The 17,086-nt window shown below is 61.8% G+C and overlaps 1 protein-coding gene and 4 non-coding genes across 5 annotated transcripts in view; 4 read left to right on the top strand and 1 right to left on the bottom strand.

Moving 5' to 3' along the window:
- MUS81 (MUS81 structure-specific endonuclease subunit) overlaps nucleotides 1-6,192 on the top strand; it is a 6,763-nt gene extending 571 nt beyond the window's left edge. Inside the window, 9 exon segments of the mRNA XM_058822322.1 lie at nucleotides 645-758; nucleotides 1,448-1,527; nucleotides 1,529-1,549; nucleotides 2,729-2,845; nucleotides 3,597-3,692; nucleotides 4,271-4,393; nucleotides 4,818-4,921; nucleotides 5,230-5,313; nucleotides 6,126-6,192. Of these exon segments, the coding sequence (XP_058678305.1) occupies nucleotides 645-758; nucleotides 1,448-1,527; nucleotides 1,529-1,549; nucleotides 2,729-2,845; nucleotides 3,597-3,692; nucleotides 4,271-4,393; nucleotides 4,818-4,921; nucleotides 5,230-5,313; nucleotides 6,126-6,192 (806 nt within the window).
- Nucleotides 6,193-11,755: 5,563 nt separating this feature from the next.
- LOC131570154 (U2 spliceosomal RNA) lies at nucleotides 11,756-11,946 on the top strand. Its single transcript, XR_009275857.1, has one exon. It is a non-coding gene; the product is annotated as a U2 spliceosomal RNA (small nuclear RNA).
- Nucleotides 11,947-12,875: 929 nt separating this feature from the next.
- LOC131570153 (U2 spliceosomal RNA) lies at nucleotides 12,876-13,066 on the top strand. Its single transcript, XR_009275856.1, has one exon. It is a non-coding gene; the product is annotated as a U2 spliceosomal RNA (small nuclear RNA).
- A 929-nt stretch (nucleotides 13,067-13,995) lies between these two features.
- On the top strand, nucleotides 13,996-14,186 carry LOC131570152 (U2 spliceosomal RNA). The gene has a single exon (XR_009275855.1). It is a non-coding gene; the product is annotated as a U2 spliceosomal RNA (small nuclear RNA).
- A 963-nt stretch (nucleotides 14,187-15,149) lies between these two features.
- LOC131570142 (U2 spliceosomal RNA) lies at nucleotides 15,150-15,340 on the bottom strand. The gene has a single exon (XR_009275846.1). It is a non-coding gene; the product is annotated as a U2 spliceosomal RNA (small nuclear RNA).
- Between the last annotated feature and the right edge of the window lie 1,746 nt (nucleotides 15,341-17,086).

The following is a 17,086-nucleotide window of genomic DNA, read 5'->3' as shown; positions in this document are numbered from 1 at the left end:
TGTCCCTGTCACCCCCTGTCCCTGTCACCCCCTGTCCCTGTCACCCTATGTCCCTGTCACCCCCTGTCCCTGTCACCCCCTGTCCCTGTCACCCCCTGTCCCTGTCACCCTATGTCCCTGTCACCCCCTGTCCCTGTCACCCCCTGTCCCTGTCACCCTGTGTCACCCCGTGTCTCTGTCCCCCTGTCCCTGTCACCCCATATCCCTGTCACCCCCTGTCCCCAGTGTCCCCCCCATGTCCCTGTCACCCCTGTGTGACCCCAAGTCCCTGTCACCTCCTGTCCCTGCCACCCCTGTGTCACCTTTCGTGTCCCCCCATGTCACCCGTCCCCATAGCGTGTCCCCCCATTGTCCCCAATGCCCCCACGCCACGCTCCCAATGTCCGTTCCCCATGGCATGTCCCCAATGTCCCCCAATCCCCCATGTCCCCCAATGTCCCTGATTGTCCCCCATGTCCCCCCTGTCCCTGATTGTCCCCAATGTCCCCAATCCCCCATGTCCCCCCAATGTCCCTGATTGTCCCCAATGTCCCCCCCTGTCCCTGATTGTCCCCAATGTCCCCCCTGTCCCCAATGTCCCCAATGTCCCTGATTGTCCCCGCTGTCCCTGATTGTCCCCAATGTCCCCCCCGCTGTCCCCGCAGCCCCTCCGGGGGGGGTCCCGGCCCTGCTCCGTTCCCGGGGGGTCCCGGTGCTGCTGCGGCGCCTCCACGTCGGCGACTTCCTGTGGGTGGCGCGAGAGAAGGCCCCGCCCACAGGTGGGTGTGGCCGAGGGGGCGGGGCTTGGGGGTAACCACACCCCACTGGCTGGGTGGGGCAGCTGGAGTGGGTGTGGTCATCGCTAATGGGTGTGGTCAGGTGATGGCCACGCCCCCAGAGCAGTACAGCCATTGGTTGGGTGTGGTCAGAGGGGGCGTGGCCAGGCCCAGACCCCACCCATGGACTTGGGGTGTTGCCATGGTGATGGGTGGGTGTGGTCAGATGTTATGGGGGTGTGGCCAATGATGGATAGATGTGGTCATGTCTGGTGGGTGTGGCACTGGGGGTGTGACCAAGGATGGGTGGGTGTGGTCAGACATGATGGGCGTGGCATTGGGGGTGTGGCCATTGAGATGGATGGGTGTGGTCAGATGTGATGGACGTGGCACTGGGGGTGTGGCCGTGTGACGGGTGGGTGTGGCCATGCGTTGTGGGTGTGGCACTGGGGGTGTGGCCATGGTGATGGGTGGGTGTGGTCTGATGTGCTGGGGGTAACCTCACCTGGGTGTGGTCAAATTCTGGCTCTGCCCCCACGTGGTGGGCGTGGCCAAGGACAAACCACACCCTCGCCGTGGCCATGATAAGTGGGTGGGGCCTGGAATTTACCCCACCCCTTTGTGTGTGGGGGGTGTGCCTGGGAGTGTGGGTGTGGCTCTGAGTGGGCGTGGTCATGTGTGACCCCGCCCAGGCCACGCCCCCCGGGAGCTGGCGCTGGACGTGGTTGTGGAGCGGAAATCGGCGGCGGATCTGGGGAACAGCATCAGGGACGGGGCGGTACCGGGAGCAGAAGGTGGGGCCGGGAACTGGGAGGGACTGGGACGGACTGGGGGGCACTGGGAGGGACTGGGGGGCACTGGAGGGCACTGGGACAGACTGGGAGGGACTGGGACAGACTGGGGGGCACTGGGAGGGACTGGGGGTAACTGGGAGGGACTTGGAGGCACCAGGACAGACTGGGAGGGAGCTGGGAATAACCAGGGCAAACTGGGGGAGACTGGGGAGCACTGGGGTAACTGGGATGGTCTGGGGCAATTGGGATAACTGGGATGCACTGGGTTATACTGGGAGGGACTGGTTTAACTGGGATGCCCCCTCCCTGTGTCTCAGTTCTGTCTGTGGCGCCGCAGTACGGGGATGGACTGGGGGTAACTGGGATGGACTGGGTTAACTGGGAGGGACTGGGTTAACTGGGATGGACTGGGTTAACTGGGATGGACTGGGTTAACTGGGAGGGACTGGGTTAACTGGGATGGACTGGGTTAATTGGGAGGGACTGGGTTAACTGGGATGGACTGGGTTAACTGGGGGTAACTGGGAGGGACTGGGTTAACTGGGAGGGACTGGGGGTAACTGGGAGGGACTGGGTTAACTGGGATATCCCCCTCCTGTCCCAGTTCTGGCTGCGGCGCCCCAGTACGGGGATGGACTGGGGGGCACTGGGATGGACTGGGGGCACTGGTTTAACTGGTTGAACTGGGATGGACTGGTTTAACTGTGATGGACTGGGGGGCACAGTGGGTAACTGGTTGAACTGGTTTAACTGTGATGGACTGGGGGGCACAGTGGGTAACTGGTTGAACTGGTTTAACTGGGATGGACTGGGGGGCACGGTGGGTAACTGGTTTAACTGGGATGGCCTGGGTTAACTGGGTTGGACTGGAGGGCACAGTGAGTAACTGGTTTAACTGGTTTAACTGGGATGGACGGGGGGGGGGGGGGGGGGGGGGCACTGGGTAACTGGTTTAACTGGGATGGACTGGGGGGCACTGGTTGAACTGGGTTGAACTGGTTGAACTGGTTGAACTGGGATGGACTGGGGGGCACGGTGGGTAACTGGTTGAACTGGGATGGACTGGGGGGCACAGGTTGAACTGGGTTGAACTGGTTGAAGTGGTTGAACTGGGATGGACTGGGGGGCCCAGGTTGAACTGGTTGGACTGGTTGGACTGGGTTGGACTGGGATTCGCAGGCGCGGCTGCGGCGCTCGGGGCTGCGCCTCCCCGTGTTCCTGCTGGAGGCGCCGGGGCCGGGGGAGCCCCTGGCCCTGCCCCTGCCCAGCCTGCGCCAGGCGGCCGCCAGCACCCAGGTACCGGAGACCCCTCCCCAAATTACAGACAGACCCCCGAGACCCCCACCCTAAATACAGAGAGAGGCCCCTGAGACCCCTCCCCAAATTGCACTGAGACCCCTACTCTAAATACAGAGAGACCCCTCCCCAAAATACACAGGTACTGGAGACCCCTCCCCAAAATACAGAGACCCTCCCCAACACACAGGTACCCCCAGGACCCCTCCCCTCAATACACAGACACCTCCCCCAACACACAGATACCCCTGAGACCCCTCCCCAAATTAGAGACCCCCCCCTAAACACAGAGAGACCCCCCCCGCCCCAGCACACAGGTACCAGAGACCCCTGTCCAAAATAGAGAGACCCCTCCCCAAAATAGAGACCCTTCCCCAAAGTACACAGAGACCCACCCCAACACACAGGTACCCCCGGGACCCCTCCCCTAAATACAGAGACCGCCGAGACCCCTCCCCAACACACAGGTACCCCTGAGACCCCTCCCCTAAATACACAGAGACCCCCCCCAACACACAGGTACCGCCAGACCTCTCCTTTAAATACATAGAGATGCCTGAGACCCCTCCCCAAAATAGACAGGTAACCTGAGACCCCATCCACAAAACACAGAGACCCCTCTCCAAAACCCACAGAGATCCCTGCCCTAAATCCAGAGCCCCCGAGACCCCTCCCCAAAACACAGAGACCCCTCCCCAGCATCCAGGACCCCTGAGACCCCTCCCCGAATTACACAGAGCCCCCTCCCCAGGTGGTGGACGGGCTGTTCGTGGTGCGCACCAGGGACCCCCCGGACACGGCCGCGTATTTGGGGGTGCTGGGGGAGCAGCTGAGGAGGAGATTTGGGGTGAGGGGCTTCGGGGGGGGCTGGGGGGGGGTTTGGGGGGGAGGGGCACATTTTGGGGAGGGGGGCAGTTGAGGGGAGGGAAATGGGGGGAAAATTTGGGGGGGAATGAGGGGACAAGGAAGGGACATGGGGGGGGGTCACAAGGGGGGGGTTTGGGGGTGGGGGGGACATTTTGGGGAGGGGGGCAATTGGGGGGATAGAAGGGGGGGACACGGAGGGAAAAAGGATGGGGGAGAAATTCTGGGGAGGGGTCATGGGTATCCCCAAGACCCCTCCCCAAAACACGGAGACCGCTCTGTGAGCCTGGGGGGGGGACACGGAGAAATTGGGGAGGGGTCACAAAGGGGGGTTTGGGGGAGGGGGGGGGAGGGATTGAGGGGGGGGAAATGGAGGGAAAAGGGTTGGGGGGGGGGAGGATTTTGGGAGGGGGGTCACGGATAGCCCTGAGACCCCTCCCCAAAACGCAGAGTCCCCTCTGTGACCCGGGGGGGGGGAAGGGAAAATTGGGGGGGGGGGGGGGGGTTCACTGAGGAGGGGGGGGGGTCTCTGACCCCCTCCCCCCCCTCCCCTCCCCCCAGGGCCGCGTGCTGAGGGCGTGGGGGGGGCGCTGTGACCGCCCGGGGCCCCCCCCGAGCCCCCCGGGACCCCCCTGGCCCTGCTGCCCCTGCAGAGGCTGCGCGAGGGGGGGGGGCAAGAACCAGGTGGGGAGGGGTAAAATGGGGGGGGGGGGGGGGTCCTGAAGGGGGTTGGGGTTTTCTGGGGGGAGGACCAGGGGTCACTAAAAGAGTCTGGGGGGGTTGAAGGGGTCAGGGGTGGCCCCAAGGGGGAGGGGGGGTCCTAAATTGGTCCTGGGGGGAGGGGCAAAGGAGGGACGCGGGGGGGGAGGGGGGGGTTGTTTGGGGGTCCCCTCACCCCCATTTTCGTCCCTCCCCCCAGGCCCCGATGGTGGGGGCCGTGTCCCGGGCTGGCATTTGGGGGCTGGGATTTGGGGTCGGAGGTGTTTTGGGGTTGGGGGATTTTGGGGTGCCCCGATCCCCCAGGCCCCAGGCCATGTCCTGGGGTGGCATTTTGGGGCTGGGGGTGTTTCTGGGGGTCCCCCTGACCCCCGTTTTCCCCCCTCGCCAGGCCCAGACCGTGGGCTCCGTCTTCGCGCGGCAGCTGCTGCAGCTGGGGGGGCTCGGCGGGGGCAGGGCCGGGGCCGTCCTGAGCCGCTTCCCCACCCCCGCCAGGTCCGGGGGTCCCGGGGGGCTTTGGGGGGTCCGGGAGGGGGGGGCTGGGGACGGCGAGGGGGGGGGCTGGGGTCCCCCATGAGGGCTCTGATGGCCCCCAAAAGGGACCTGGCCCGTGGGGGAGGGTCCTGAGGGTGGGATCTGGGGGGGGTTTTGGGAGGGTTGGGGTCCCCCGTGTGGGACCCCCCAGGCTCTGATGGCCCCCAAAAGGGACCTGGCCCGTGGGGAGGGTCCTGAGGGTGGGATCTGGGGAGAATTTTGAGGGGGGGGGTCCCCCCTGAGTTGTGTCCCGTCCCCTCCCCCCACAGCCTGATGGACGCCCTGGGACCCTCCCGGGACCCCCAAAAGTGCCGGGAGGTGCTGAGCGCCCTGCGCTGCGGCCCCGCGCAGAGGTGAGACCCCCACCCAAATTATGGGGCGCCTCAAACTCGGGGGATCCCCGAATCTTGGAAAATTCCCCCAAATTCTGGGACCCTCAAATTCTGGGAACCTCAAATCTTGGGGAGCTTCAAATTCTCGGGATTCCCTCAAAATCCTGGGTACCCCAAATCCCAGGAAATTCCCCCAAATCCGGGGAACCCCAAATATGGGGAATCCCCCCAAATCCCTGAGATCCCCAAATCCCAGGAAATTCCCCCAAATCCGGAGAACCCCAAATCCGGGGAACCCCAAACCCCGGGATCCCTCAATCCTGGGGAATCCCAAATTCTGGGGAACCCCCCCAAATTTTGGGGAATCTCAAATCCTGGGGTCCCCCAAATCCTGGGAACCTCAAATTCTGGGAATCCCTAAATCGTGGGACATTCTCCCAAATCTTGGGATCCCCCAAATCCCAGGAAATTCCCCCAGATCATGGGGACCCCCCAACTCCAACGACCCCCCCCCCCCCCCCCCCAATTTCCGTGTCCCCCCCAATTCCTGTGTCCCCAAACCCCCGTCACTGTCCCCCTCCCAAATTTTGGGGTCTCACCCCTCTCTCCCCCCCCCCCCAATTTGAGGGTCTCACCCCTCTCTCCCCCCCCCCAATTTGGGGGTCTCACTCCTCTCTCCCCCCACCCAATTTTAGAGGTCTCACCCCTCTCTTCCCCCCCCCCCCCCCAATTTGAGGGTCTCACTCCTCTCTTCCCCCCCCCCCCAATTTGGGGGTCTCACCCCTCTCCTCCCCCCCAGTTTGGGGGTCTCACTCCTCTCTCCCCCCCCACAGGAATTTGGGCCCCTCCCTCAGCGGGGCCCTGGTGAAGCTCTACGGGACCCCGGGGCCGCTGGACTGAGGGGACACCTCATTGTCACCCCATTGTCCCCTCATTGTCACCTCTGTCACCCCATTGTCACCCCATTGTCACCTCATTGTCACCTCTGTCACCCCATTGTCACCCCACTGTCACCCCCCAATAAAGCCTCTCCCCCACCACTGCAGCACCTGGGGTTTTATTTGGGGGGACAGGGGGTGACACCGGTGACAGTGGCAGGGGTGGCAGTGACAGAGTGAGGACGATGGCAGGGTGACACCGGTGACTTTGGCAGGGGTGGCAGTGACAAATGACAGTGACAGTGGCGGAGCAGTGACAGTGGCAGAGGTGGCAGTGGCGGTTTGGTGACACAGCCTAGGGTGACACAGTGACAGGAACAGGGTGACCGTGACAGGGTGAGGGTGACGGGTGGTGACACCAGTGACAGTGACACCAGTGACAGTGATGGGGTGATGGCCACAGTCAACAGTGACAGGGGGGTGACAGCAGTGGCAGTAGCAGAGGTGACAGGGTGAGGGTGATGGGTGGTGACACCGGTGACGGTGGCAGAGGTGACAGAGCCTGGGGTGACACCGGTGACAGGGACACCTGGAACAGTGACAGTGACACCTGTGACAGGGGGATGGCACCGGAGTCCCTGGGGTCCCCAAAAAGGGGGTGGGGTCACCCTGGGGTCACTTTGAGGTCCCCTAAACGAGGTGGGGGTGGGGGTGGGGCTGTTCTGGGACCCCAAAAAGTGGGGGGGGGGGGGGCAGGGTCCCCAAAAAGGGGGCGGTGCCGGGCCGGGGGTGGGGCCCTGGGTGGGGCCGGGGTTGGGATTTTGGGGGGTGGGGCACGGAGGGGCGGGGCCTCCCTTGGGCTTTTGGGGGAGCGGGGCCGGGATTGGGATTTGGGATTTGGGATTTGGGATTTGCGGGGAGGGTGGGGCCGGGGTGGGGACGAGTTTGGGATTTTGGAGGGGGTGGGGACAGGGTGGGGACAGATTTGGGATTTTGGGAGGGGTTGGGGCCGCGTTTGGGGTTTGGCATTTGGGGAACGGCGGGGCCGCCCTTGGCCGGGTTTGGGATTTGGGATTTGGGATTTGGGACTGGGGGGGCGGGTCCGGCTGCGCCCCATCCCGAGGAGGAGGAGGAGGAGGAGGAGGAGGTGGCAGCGCGATGCTGGTGGCGCTGGTGGCGCTGGTGGCCGTGGCGGCGCCGGCGGGGGGGGACCCGGGGGTGCCGCCGACCCCCGCCCCGTGCCCGCTGGGTTTCGGGCCGGTGGCCGCGGGCGGCTGCGGGGACAGGGACGAATGTCGCACGGCCGCCGTGTGCCACCACATGTGCCTCAACCACCACGGCGGCTTCGCCTGTCACTGTCACCGCGGCTTCGTCCTGCAGCCCGACGGGGTCACCTGCCGCCGCCGCCGCCGGGGACACCGGGGACAGCCCGGGACCCCTCCCCAGGGCATCGGGGGACAGCCCGGGACCCCTGACCCGGAGCTGCCCGAGGGGTCCCGGCGCGGTTGGAGCGGCCGCGGATGGAGAGCCCGGGACCGGCGGCGGGACGGGACGGGAGCAGGTGAAGGCTCGGCCCGGGATTCGGTACCGGAGCGGAACCGCGGCTCGCAGGAGGATTTGGAGCGGGATCGGGACCGGGATCCGCACCCGGATTCGCAGCGGGATCCGCGTTCGGGCTCGCTCTGGGATCCACAGCGGGGTTCGGCACCGGGGAGGCACCGGGAGACGCGGCCGGGGCGGCACCGGAGCTCGCACGGGGATTGGGACCGGGATTTGGACCGGGATCCTCACCAGGACCTGAACCGGGACCGGGACAGGCATCGGGACCGGGATCCGGAGCGGGATTTAGACCGAGATCCCCACCGGGATCTGGACCGGGACTCGGACCGGGATTCCCAGGAGGATTTGCCACCGGGAAGGCACCGAGGCTTGCACCGGGATCTGGACCGGGATCCTCACCAGGATTTGGACCGGGATTCCCACCGGGACCTGGACCGGGATTCGGACCGGGATTCCCGCCAGGATCTGCACCGGGATCCTGATCGGAATCCGGAGCGGGATCTGGACTGGGATCAACACCGGAATTGGAACCGGGACCTGCGCCGGGATTTGGACCGGGATCCAGACCGGGATTCCCACCAGGATTTCCGTGAGGATTCCCAGCCCGGCGGGCAGCGGAATCGGCACCGGGATTTGCCCGAGGATTCCCGGGACGATTCGGCTCCGGAAGGGCACCGGGGGTTTGCACCGGGATTTGCGGCCGGACCGGGATTGGCACCGGGACCGGGATTGGCACCGGGACCGGGATCCAGGCTCGGCGCGGCCCCGGGAGCCGCACGGGGATTCCCGGGAGGGTTCGCACCGGGACTCGCCCGGGGAGCGGGGGCTGGAACCGCCCCGGTACCGGGGGTGGCACCGGGACTCCCTCGGGGGCTCCCACCGGGATTTTGGGCGGGATTTGCCCCCTTCCCCCGAGCCCCCCTATAGGGACGAGGACCCCGATCCTTACGGGGACCCCTATGGGGACCCCGACACCTACGGGGACCCCGAAACGGAGCCCTGGGACCCCGACATTTATGGGGACCCCTATGGAGACCCTTACGAGGATGAGGACCCCGAAGAGGAGCCCTGGGACCCCCCCTCGGACCCCTACAGGGACCCCGAGCCCGGGAGCCTCCGGAGGGGCCGGGACCCCCAAACCCGGCCCTGGGACCCCTATGGGGACCCCCAGAATGAGCCCAGGGACCCCCAAACTCGGACCTGGGACCCCTATGGAGACCCCTATGGGGATGGGGACCCCCAAACCAGGACCTGGGACCCCTATGGGGACCCCCGGAGTGAGCCCAGGGACCCCCAGACCCAGCCCTGGGACCCCTATGGGGATGGGGACCCCCAGAATGAGCTCGGGGACCCCGAAACCCAGACCTGGGATCCCTATGGGGATGGGGACCCCCAACCCCGGACCTGGGACCCCTATGGGGACCCCTACAGTGATGAGGACCCCCAGGATGACCCCATAGGGGACCCCCATGGGACCCCCGACCCCGAGGCTGAGCCCTGGGACCCCCAAAGGGACCCCCAAAGGGACCCCCATGGACTCAGCCCCTCCCCCAGGCCCCATAGGAGCCCCCAAATCTCCTCCTTCACCCCCCAGGACCCCCCAAATTCCCCCCCAGTTGCTCCCCCAGAATCCCAATTGCCCCCAGTTGCCCCTGCAACTGACCCCCCCAACCCCAGAGCCCCCCAGTTTGTCCCAGTTACCCTCCCAGTTATCCCAGTTACCCCTCCCAGAACCCAGTTTGCCCCAGTTACCCCCCCAGTTGTCCCAGTTACCCCCCCAGTCACCCTCCCCAGGGTCAAGGACCCCCCAGCAGCCCCTCCAGTTGCGCCCCCTAAATCCCAGTTGCTCCCAGTTACCCTCCCAGTTGCCCCCCCAGCTACTCCCCCAAAATCCAAGGACTTCCCAGTTACCCCCGTTACCCCCCCAGTTACCCCCCCAGTTACCCCCCCAACCCCCAAAACCCTCCCAGTTACCCCCCCACAGACCAAGGGCCTCCCAGTTACCCCAGTAACCCTCCCAGTTGCCCCCCAAACCCTCCCAGTTACCCCCCCAGTTACCCATTCAAAGGCCAAGGACTCCCCAGTTACCCCAGTAACCCTCCCAGTTGCCCCCCAAACCCTCCCAGTTACCCCTCCAGTAAGCCCCCCAAAGGCCAAGGACTCCCCAGTTATCCCAGTTACCCCCCCAGTTGCCTCAGTTGCCCCCCCAGTTGCCCCAGTTACTCCCCCAGCTGCCCCAGCGACCCTTCCAGTTGCCCCCCCAGCTGCCCCAGTTGCCCCCCCAGTTGCCCCAGTGGCCCCAGTTGCCCCAGTTGCCCCCCCAGCTTCCCCAGTTGCCCCCCCAGCTGCCCCAGTTGCCCCCCGAGCCCCTCCCAGTCTGGGCTCCCTGCGGGTGGGGTTGGCGTTCGCGCTGCCCGCGGCACTGGGAGGGGCGCTGCTCATACTGGGAGCACTGGGAGCACTGGGAAGGCCCCCCCGGCCACCCCTGCCCAGCCCCCACTGAGGATGAGGGTGACGGGGGGGGACCCCAAACTGGGAGGGACACCCCAAACTGGGGCTCCAAACTGGGGCTCCAAACTGGGAAAGGAGCCCCGAACTGGGAGCGGTTACCCCAAACTGGGATGAGGATCCCTCCCAAACTGGGGGAGACAGCTCAAACTGGGACCCCCCCCCCAAAACCAGTTCAGGGCTCCCCCCACTGCACTCCGCCCCTTCCCAAACTGGGAAAGGACCCCCAAACTGGGATTGTTAACCTCAAACTGGGATTGTTAGCTTCAAACTGGGATTGTTAGCTTCAAACTGGGATTGCTAAACCCAAACTGGGAGGGGACGCCAAACTGGGATTGTTAACCCCAAACTGGGACAGATCCCAAACTGGGATTTTTAACCACAAACTGGGATCGTTAATCCCAAACTGGGATTTTTAACCCCAAACTGGGATTGTTAATCTCAAACTGGGAATTTAACCACAAACTGGGGGATCGTTAACCCCAAACTGGGACTGCCCCCCTCCCCCATTCCCGCCCTGCCCGCCGGGTGGGGGAGGGGCAGGGGGGGGGGGGTTGGGCAATAAAGGGTCGGTGCTGCCCCTCCCCCACCCCGCTCCTGAGTCCTTTTTTTTTTGGGGGGGGTGGGGGAGGGGCAGTGGGGGAGGGCAGGGCCGGCTCCCCTCCCCCCCCCCCTCCCGCTCCAGCTGTTGAGCGGATCCAGCTGTGGGTGGGGGAGGGGAGGGGAGGGCGCGGCCCCTGAGTCAGCACCGAGCGCGGGGTCCCCTGGGGGGGGGAGGGGCGCGGAACGCCCAGGACAGGGGGGACCCCCGGGGGGGGAGGGGCGTGACGTCATTGGTGAGCGGGGGGGGGGGGGGGCAGGGAGGGGGGAACGCCTGGGAGTGTCCCAGTTTGGACCAGTAACACCCGGACAGGACCAGTCCCCCCAGTGCACCTATCCCAGTGCCACCAGCGTCCCCATCCCAGTCCGGACCAGTACAGACTGGGCAGGACCGGTCCCCATCAGTGTCCCCATCCCAGTTCGGACCAGTAAAACCCGGACAGGACCAGTCCCAGCAGTGTCTCCATCCCAGTTCGGACCAGTACAAACTGGGCAGGAGCAGTCCCCATCTCTGTCCCCATCCCAGTCCCCACCAGTGTCCCCATCCCAGCGCCACCAGTCCGGCCCAGGTGGCGCGGAGGGGGCGGAGCGAATGCAAATCCCAGCGCGCAGTTCACCAATCACGTTGCGCTCCAAGGCTGAAGGGGCGGGGCGTCAGAGCGAGCGGGTCACCTTATAATGGGGCGTGGTTATGCAGAGTTCTTGAGCCGCGCGCGAAAAGCATTCTGGGAGCATTTTTGGGGAAAAATTTCGGAATTTTCGGGGTCCGTGCGTACAAAACACGGGAGCAAAGCGCGGGAAGGGATGCAGAGAACGTTCCAGAAGGGTTCGGGAGCGGGCGCGGCGCGGCGCGGGGGCGGCCGTGAGGTGCGGGCGGGCCGGGCGGGGCCGGTGGCGGCGCTGGGGGGTGTGGCGGTATCGCTTCTCGGCCTTTTGGCTAAGATCAAGTGTAGTATCTGTTCTTATCAGTTTAATATCTGATACGTCCTCGATGAGAGGACTTTATATTAAACGGATTTTTGGGCTCGGGAGTTGGACCCGGAGCTTGCTCCCTCCGCTCCGCGCATCGTCCCGGTATTGCAGTGCCTCCGGGAACGGTGCACCCCGCACGGGGACCTTCTGCTGGTGAAAAATAGATCTAAAATAATCCTGAATCGTGATTCTATCGCGATACGGACCCCATGGTCCCGGTACTGCAGTGCCTCCGGGAACGGTGCACCCCCAGCGGGGAACTCAAATGGTGAAAAATAGATTTACAAATATCAAGCCTACCGAAATCGTGATTTTATCGCCGTATCAGCCATGTTGGTGCAGATCGCGCTGCTTCTGCAGCTCCCTCGTTCTGTTTCATAACTCACCATCCCACTATTGCAGTGACTTCGGGAACGGTGCACCCCACACCGGGGACCTATCGCTGGCGAAAAATAGACTGAAAACTTCGTAAATCGTGAGTATATCACGATATGACCTCTATGGTACCGATAGCAAACCGATCGTCCCGGTATTGCAGTGCCTCCGGGAACCGTGCACCCCACACCGGGACATTTCACTGGTGAAAAATAAGATTTTAAAATATCTTACAAATGACTGAATATCGTGATTCCATCGGGATACCAGCAGTGTCCCCGTCCCAGTTCAAACGGGGCAGGCCCAGTCCTCACCACTGTCCCCATCCCGGTTCCACCGGCACAGCCCGCGCGGAGAGCAGGGGGCGGAGCGAATGCAAATCCCAGCGCGCAGTTCACCAATCACGTTGCGCGCATCAAGTGAAGGGGCGGAGCTTCAGAGCGGGCGGTGATGCAGCCGCGTTATGCAAATTAGCCACAGATACGCCGCCAAGTGCATCATGGGAGCGAAATTTGGGAGATTTTCGCGATTTTCGGGGTCCGTGCGTACAAAACGCGGGAGCAAAGCGCGGGATGGGATGCAGAGAACGTTCCAGAAGGGTTCGGGAGCGGGCGCGGCGCGGCGCGGGGGCGGCCGTGAGGTGCGGGCGGGCCGGGCGGGGCCGGTGGCGGCGCTGGGGCGTGTGGCGGTATCGCTTCTCGGCCTTTTGGCTAAGATCAAGTGTAGTATCTGTTCTTATCAGTTTAATATCTGATACGTCCTCGATGAGAGGACTTTATATTAAACGGATTTTTGGGCTCGGGAGTTGGACCCGGAGCTTGCTCCCTCCGCTCCGCGCATCGTCCCGGTATTGCAGTGCCTCCGGGAACGGTGCACCCCGCACGGGGACCTTCTGCTGGTGAAAAATAGATCTAAAATAATCCTGAATCGTGATTCTATCGCGATACGGACCCCATGGTCCCGGTATTGCAGTGCCTCCGGGAACGGTGCACCCCCAGCGGGGAACTCAAATGGTGAAAAATAGATTTACAAATATCAAGCCTACCGAAATCGTGATTTTATCGCCGTATCAGCCATGTTGGTGCAGATCGCGCTGCTTCTGCAGCTCCCTCGTTCTGTTTCATAACTCACCATCCCACTATTGCAGTGACTTCGGGAACGGTGCACCCCACACCGGGGACCTATCGCTGGCGAAAAATAGACTGAAAACTTCGTAAATCGTGAGTATATCACGATATGACCTCTATGGTACCGATAGCAAACCGATCGTCCCGGTATTGCAGTGCCTCCGGGAACCGTGCACCCCACACCGGGACATTTCACTGGTGAAAAATAAGATTTTAAAATATCTTACAAATGACTGAATATCGTGATTCCATCGGGATACCAGCAGTGTCCCCGTCCCAGTTCAAACGGGGCAGGCCCAGTCCTCACCACTGTCCCCATCCCGGTTCCACCGGCACAGCCCGCGCGGAGAGCAGGGGGCGGAGCGAATGCAAATCCCAGCGCGCAGTTCACCAATCACGTTGCGCGCATCAAGTGAAGGGGCGGAGCTTCAGAGCGGGCGGTGATGCAGCCGCGTTATGCAAATTAGCCAGAGATACGCCGCCAAAGGCATCATGGGAGCGAAATTTGGGAGATTTTCGCGATTTTCGGGGTCCGTGCGTACAAAACGCGGGAGCAAAGCGCGGGATGGGATGCAGAGAACGTTCCAGAAGGGTTCGGGAGCGGGCGCGGCGCGGCGCGGGGGCGGCCGTGAGGTGCGGGCGGGCCGGGCGGGGCCGGTGGCGGCGCTGGGGCGTGTGGCGGTATCGCTTCTCGGCCTTTTGGCTAAGATCAAGTGTAGTATCTGTTCTTATCAGTTTAATATCTGATACGTCCTCGATGAGAGGACTTTATATTAAACGGATTTTTGGGCTCGGGAGTTGGACCCGGAGCTTGCTCCCTCCGCTCCGCGCATCGTCCCGGTATTGCAGTGCCTCCGGGAACGGTGCACCCCGCACGGGGACCTTCTGCTGGTGAAAAATAGATCTAAAATAATCCTGAATCGTGATTCTATCGCGATACGGACCCCATGGTCCCGGTATTGCAGTGCCTCCGGGAACGGTGCACCCCCTAACGGGGACCTTCCACTGGTGAAAAATAGATCAAAATTATGCAGTAGAGGCTGGAGTTCGTGCTTTATATCGCGGTATCAGCCGCGGGTCAACCTGTTCGTAGTCTTTTATAATTTATTTTTTCGTGCTGTCCTCGTCGTTCGGGTATTGCAGTGCCACCGGGAACGGGGCACCTCCATACGGGGACCTTTCGTTGGTGAAAAATAAACTAAAAATTTTCTGCAACTGATAGAAGTTCTTAATTATTTTTGCGGTATCAGCCGTGGTTCAACCCATTGCTATCTTTTACAGCTCACTCATTCTGTGCTATATTTACCGCTCTGGCGTTGCGGTGTCACCGACAACCATGCACCCCAAACGGGGAATTATGAATCATGAAAAATAGGTCCAAAGCATTTAAAACTGGGACAAATCGTGATTATATCGCGATAGCAGCCGCGGTTGTAAAAAGATAGCAATGGGCTGAACCACAGGTGATACCGCAAAAATAATTAAGAACTTCTATCAGTTGCAGAAAATTTTTGATCTATTTTTCACCAACGAAATGTCCCCGTATGGAGTGCCCAGTTCCCGGTGGCACTACAATACCCGAACAATGAGTGTAGCACGAAAAAAATACATTGGAAAAGGTTACGAAGAGGTTAAAACACGGCTACTATCGCTATGCACTCACGATTTCCAACCACTTCTGATGTTTTTTGATCTATTTTTTACCAGTGCAAGGTCCCCGTCGGGGGTGCACCGTTCCCGGAGGCACTGCAGTACCGGGACCATGGGGTCCGTATCGCGATAGAATCACGATTCAGGATTATTTTAGATCTATTTTTCACCAGCAGAAGGTCCCCGTTGGGGGTGCACCGTTCCCGGAGGCACTGCAATACCGGGACGATGCGCGGAGCGGAGGGAGCAAGCTCCGGGTCCAACTCCCGAGCCCAAAAATCCGTTTAATATAAAGTCCTCTCATCGAGGACGTATCAGATATTAAACTGATAAGAACAGATACTACACTTGATCTTAGCCAAAAGGCCGAGAAGCGATACCAGCGCATGCCCCAGCGCCGCCACCGGCCCCGCCCGGCCCGCCCGCACCTCACGGCCGCCCCCGCGCCGCACCGCGCCCGCTCCCGAACCCTTCTGGAACGTTCTCTGCATCCCATCCCGCGCTTTGCTCCCGCGTTTTGTACGCACGGACCCCGAAAATCGCGAAAATCTCAGCAAATTTTCGCTCCCATGATGCCTTTGGCGGAGTGTTATTTGCATGCTTGTACTCAACATTTACATAACTCCTCCTTCGCTCCGCCTCTCTCCACCCCTTTCTGATCTCCCTTTTTCTCCTCCTCCGGCTCCTCCCGCACTTTTTTGTCTTCACCGGTCCTCCGAAATACAGGATGACCCAGGGGAAAATATTCCCTGTGAGGGGTAAAGGAGGGGGAAAATATAAAATCTGTGAGAGTGGAAAATGGAGCCTGTGAGGGGGATGAGGGTGGAAGTGGTGTCTCTGAGAGGTTTGAGGGGCGGCTGAGGGAGAAATGGAGTCTGTGAGGGTGGTGAGGGTGAATATGGAACTCACGGGGGGGAAAAGAGAGCCTGTGAGGGTGATGAAGGTGAACATTGAACTCATGAGGGTAATGAGGGTAGAAATGGTGTCTATGAAGCATTTGAAGGGCAGTGAAGGGAAAAATGGTGACCATCAGAGGACAAATGGTGCTCGTGAGAGCGATGAGGGTGGAAGTGGTGCCTGTGAGGGATTTGAGGGGCAGCTGAGGGTGAAATGGAGCCCGTGAGGGTGAGGAGGGTGAACATGGAATTTATGAGGGGGAAAATGGAGCCCATGAGGGTGAGGAGGGTAGAAATGGTGTCTGTGAAAGTTTGGAGGAGCAGCTGAGGGTGAAATGGAGCCCGTGAGGGTGAGGAGGGTGAACATGGAACTTATGAGGGGGAAAATGGAGCCCATGAGGGTGAGGAGGGTAGAAATGGTGTCTGTGAAAGTTTGGAGGAGCAGCTGAGGGTGAAATGGAGCCCGTGGAGGAGAGTGGAAATGGCACTTGTGAAGGGAAAAATGGTAACCATGAGGGGACAAATGGTGCTCATGAGGGGGATGAGGGTGAAAGTGGTGCCTGTGAAGGGTTTGAGCAGCAGCTGAGGGGGAAATGGCGTCCGTGAGGGTGAGGAGGGTAGAAATGGTGTCTGTGAAAGTTTGGAGGAGCAGCTGAGGGTGAAATGGAGCCCGTGAGGGTGAGGAGGGTGAACATGGAACTTATGAGGGGGAAAATGGAGCCCATGAGGGTGAGGAGGGTAGAAATGGTGTCTGTGAAAGTTTGGAGGAGCAGCTGAGGGTGAAATGGAGCCCGTGGAGGAGAGTGGAAATGGCACTTGTGAAGGGCAGTGAAGGGAAAAATGGTGACCATCAGAGGACAAATGGTGCTTGTGAGGGCGATGAGGGTGGAAGTGGTGCCTGTGAGGGATTTGAGGGGCAGCTGAGGGGAAAATGGAGCCCGTGAGGGTGAGGAGGGTGAACAAGGAACTTATGAGGGGGGAAATGGAGCCCATGAGGGTGAGGAGGGTGGAAATTGTGCCTGTGAGGGGTTTGAGGGGCAGCTGAGGGCAAAATGGAGCCCATGGGGACAGTGAAGGGAGAACTGGAGCCCATGAGGGTGAAATGGAGCCCATGGGGGTCAGGAGGGTGGAAATGGCTCCTGTGAGAGGCAGTGAAGGGGAAAATGGTGACCATGAGGGGACAAATGGTGCTTGTGAAGGTGACAAGGGCGGAAATGGTGTCTGTGAA

This window comes from Ammospiza caudacuta, chromosome 32, assembly GCF_027887145.1.
Source record: "Ammospiza caudacuta isolate bAmmCau1 chromosome 32, bAmmCau1.pri, whole genome shotgun sequence".
Lineage (NCBI taxonomy): Eukaryota > Metazoa > Chordata > Aves > Passeriformes > Passerellidae > Ammospiza > Ammospiza caudacuta.
This window is presented reverse-complemented; position numbering and strand designations above follow the sequence as displayed.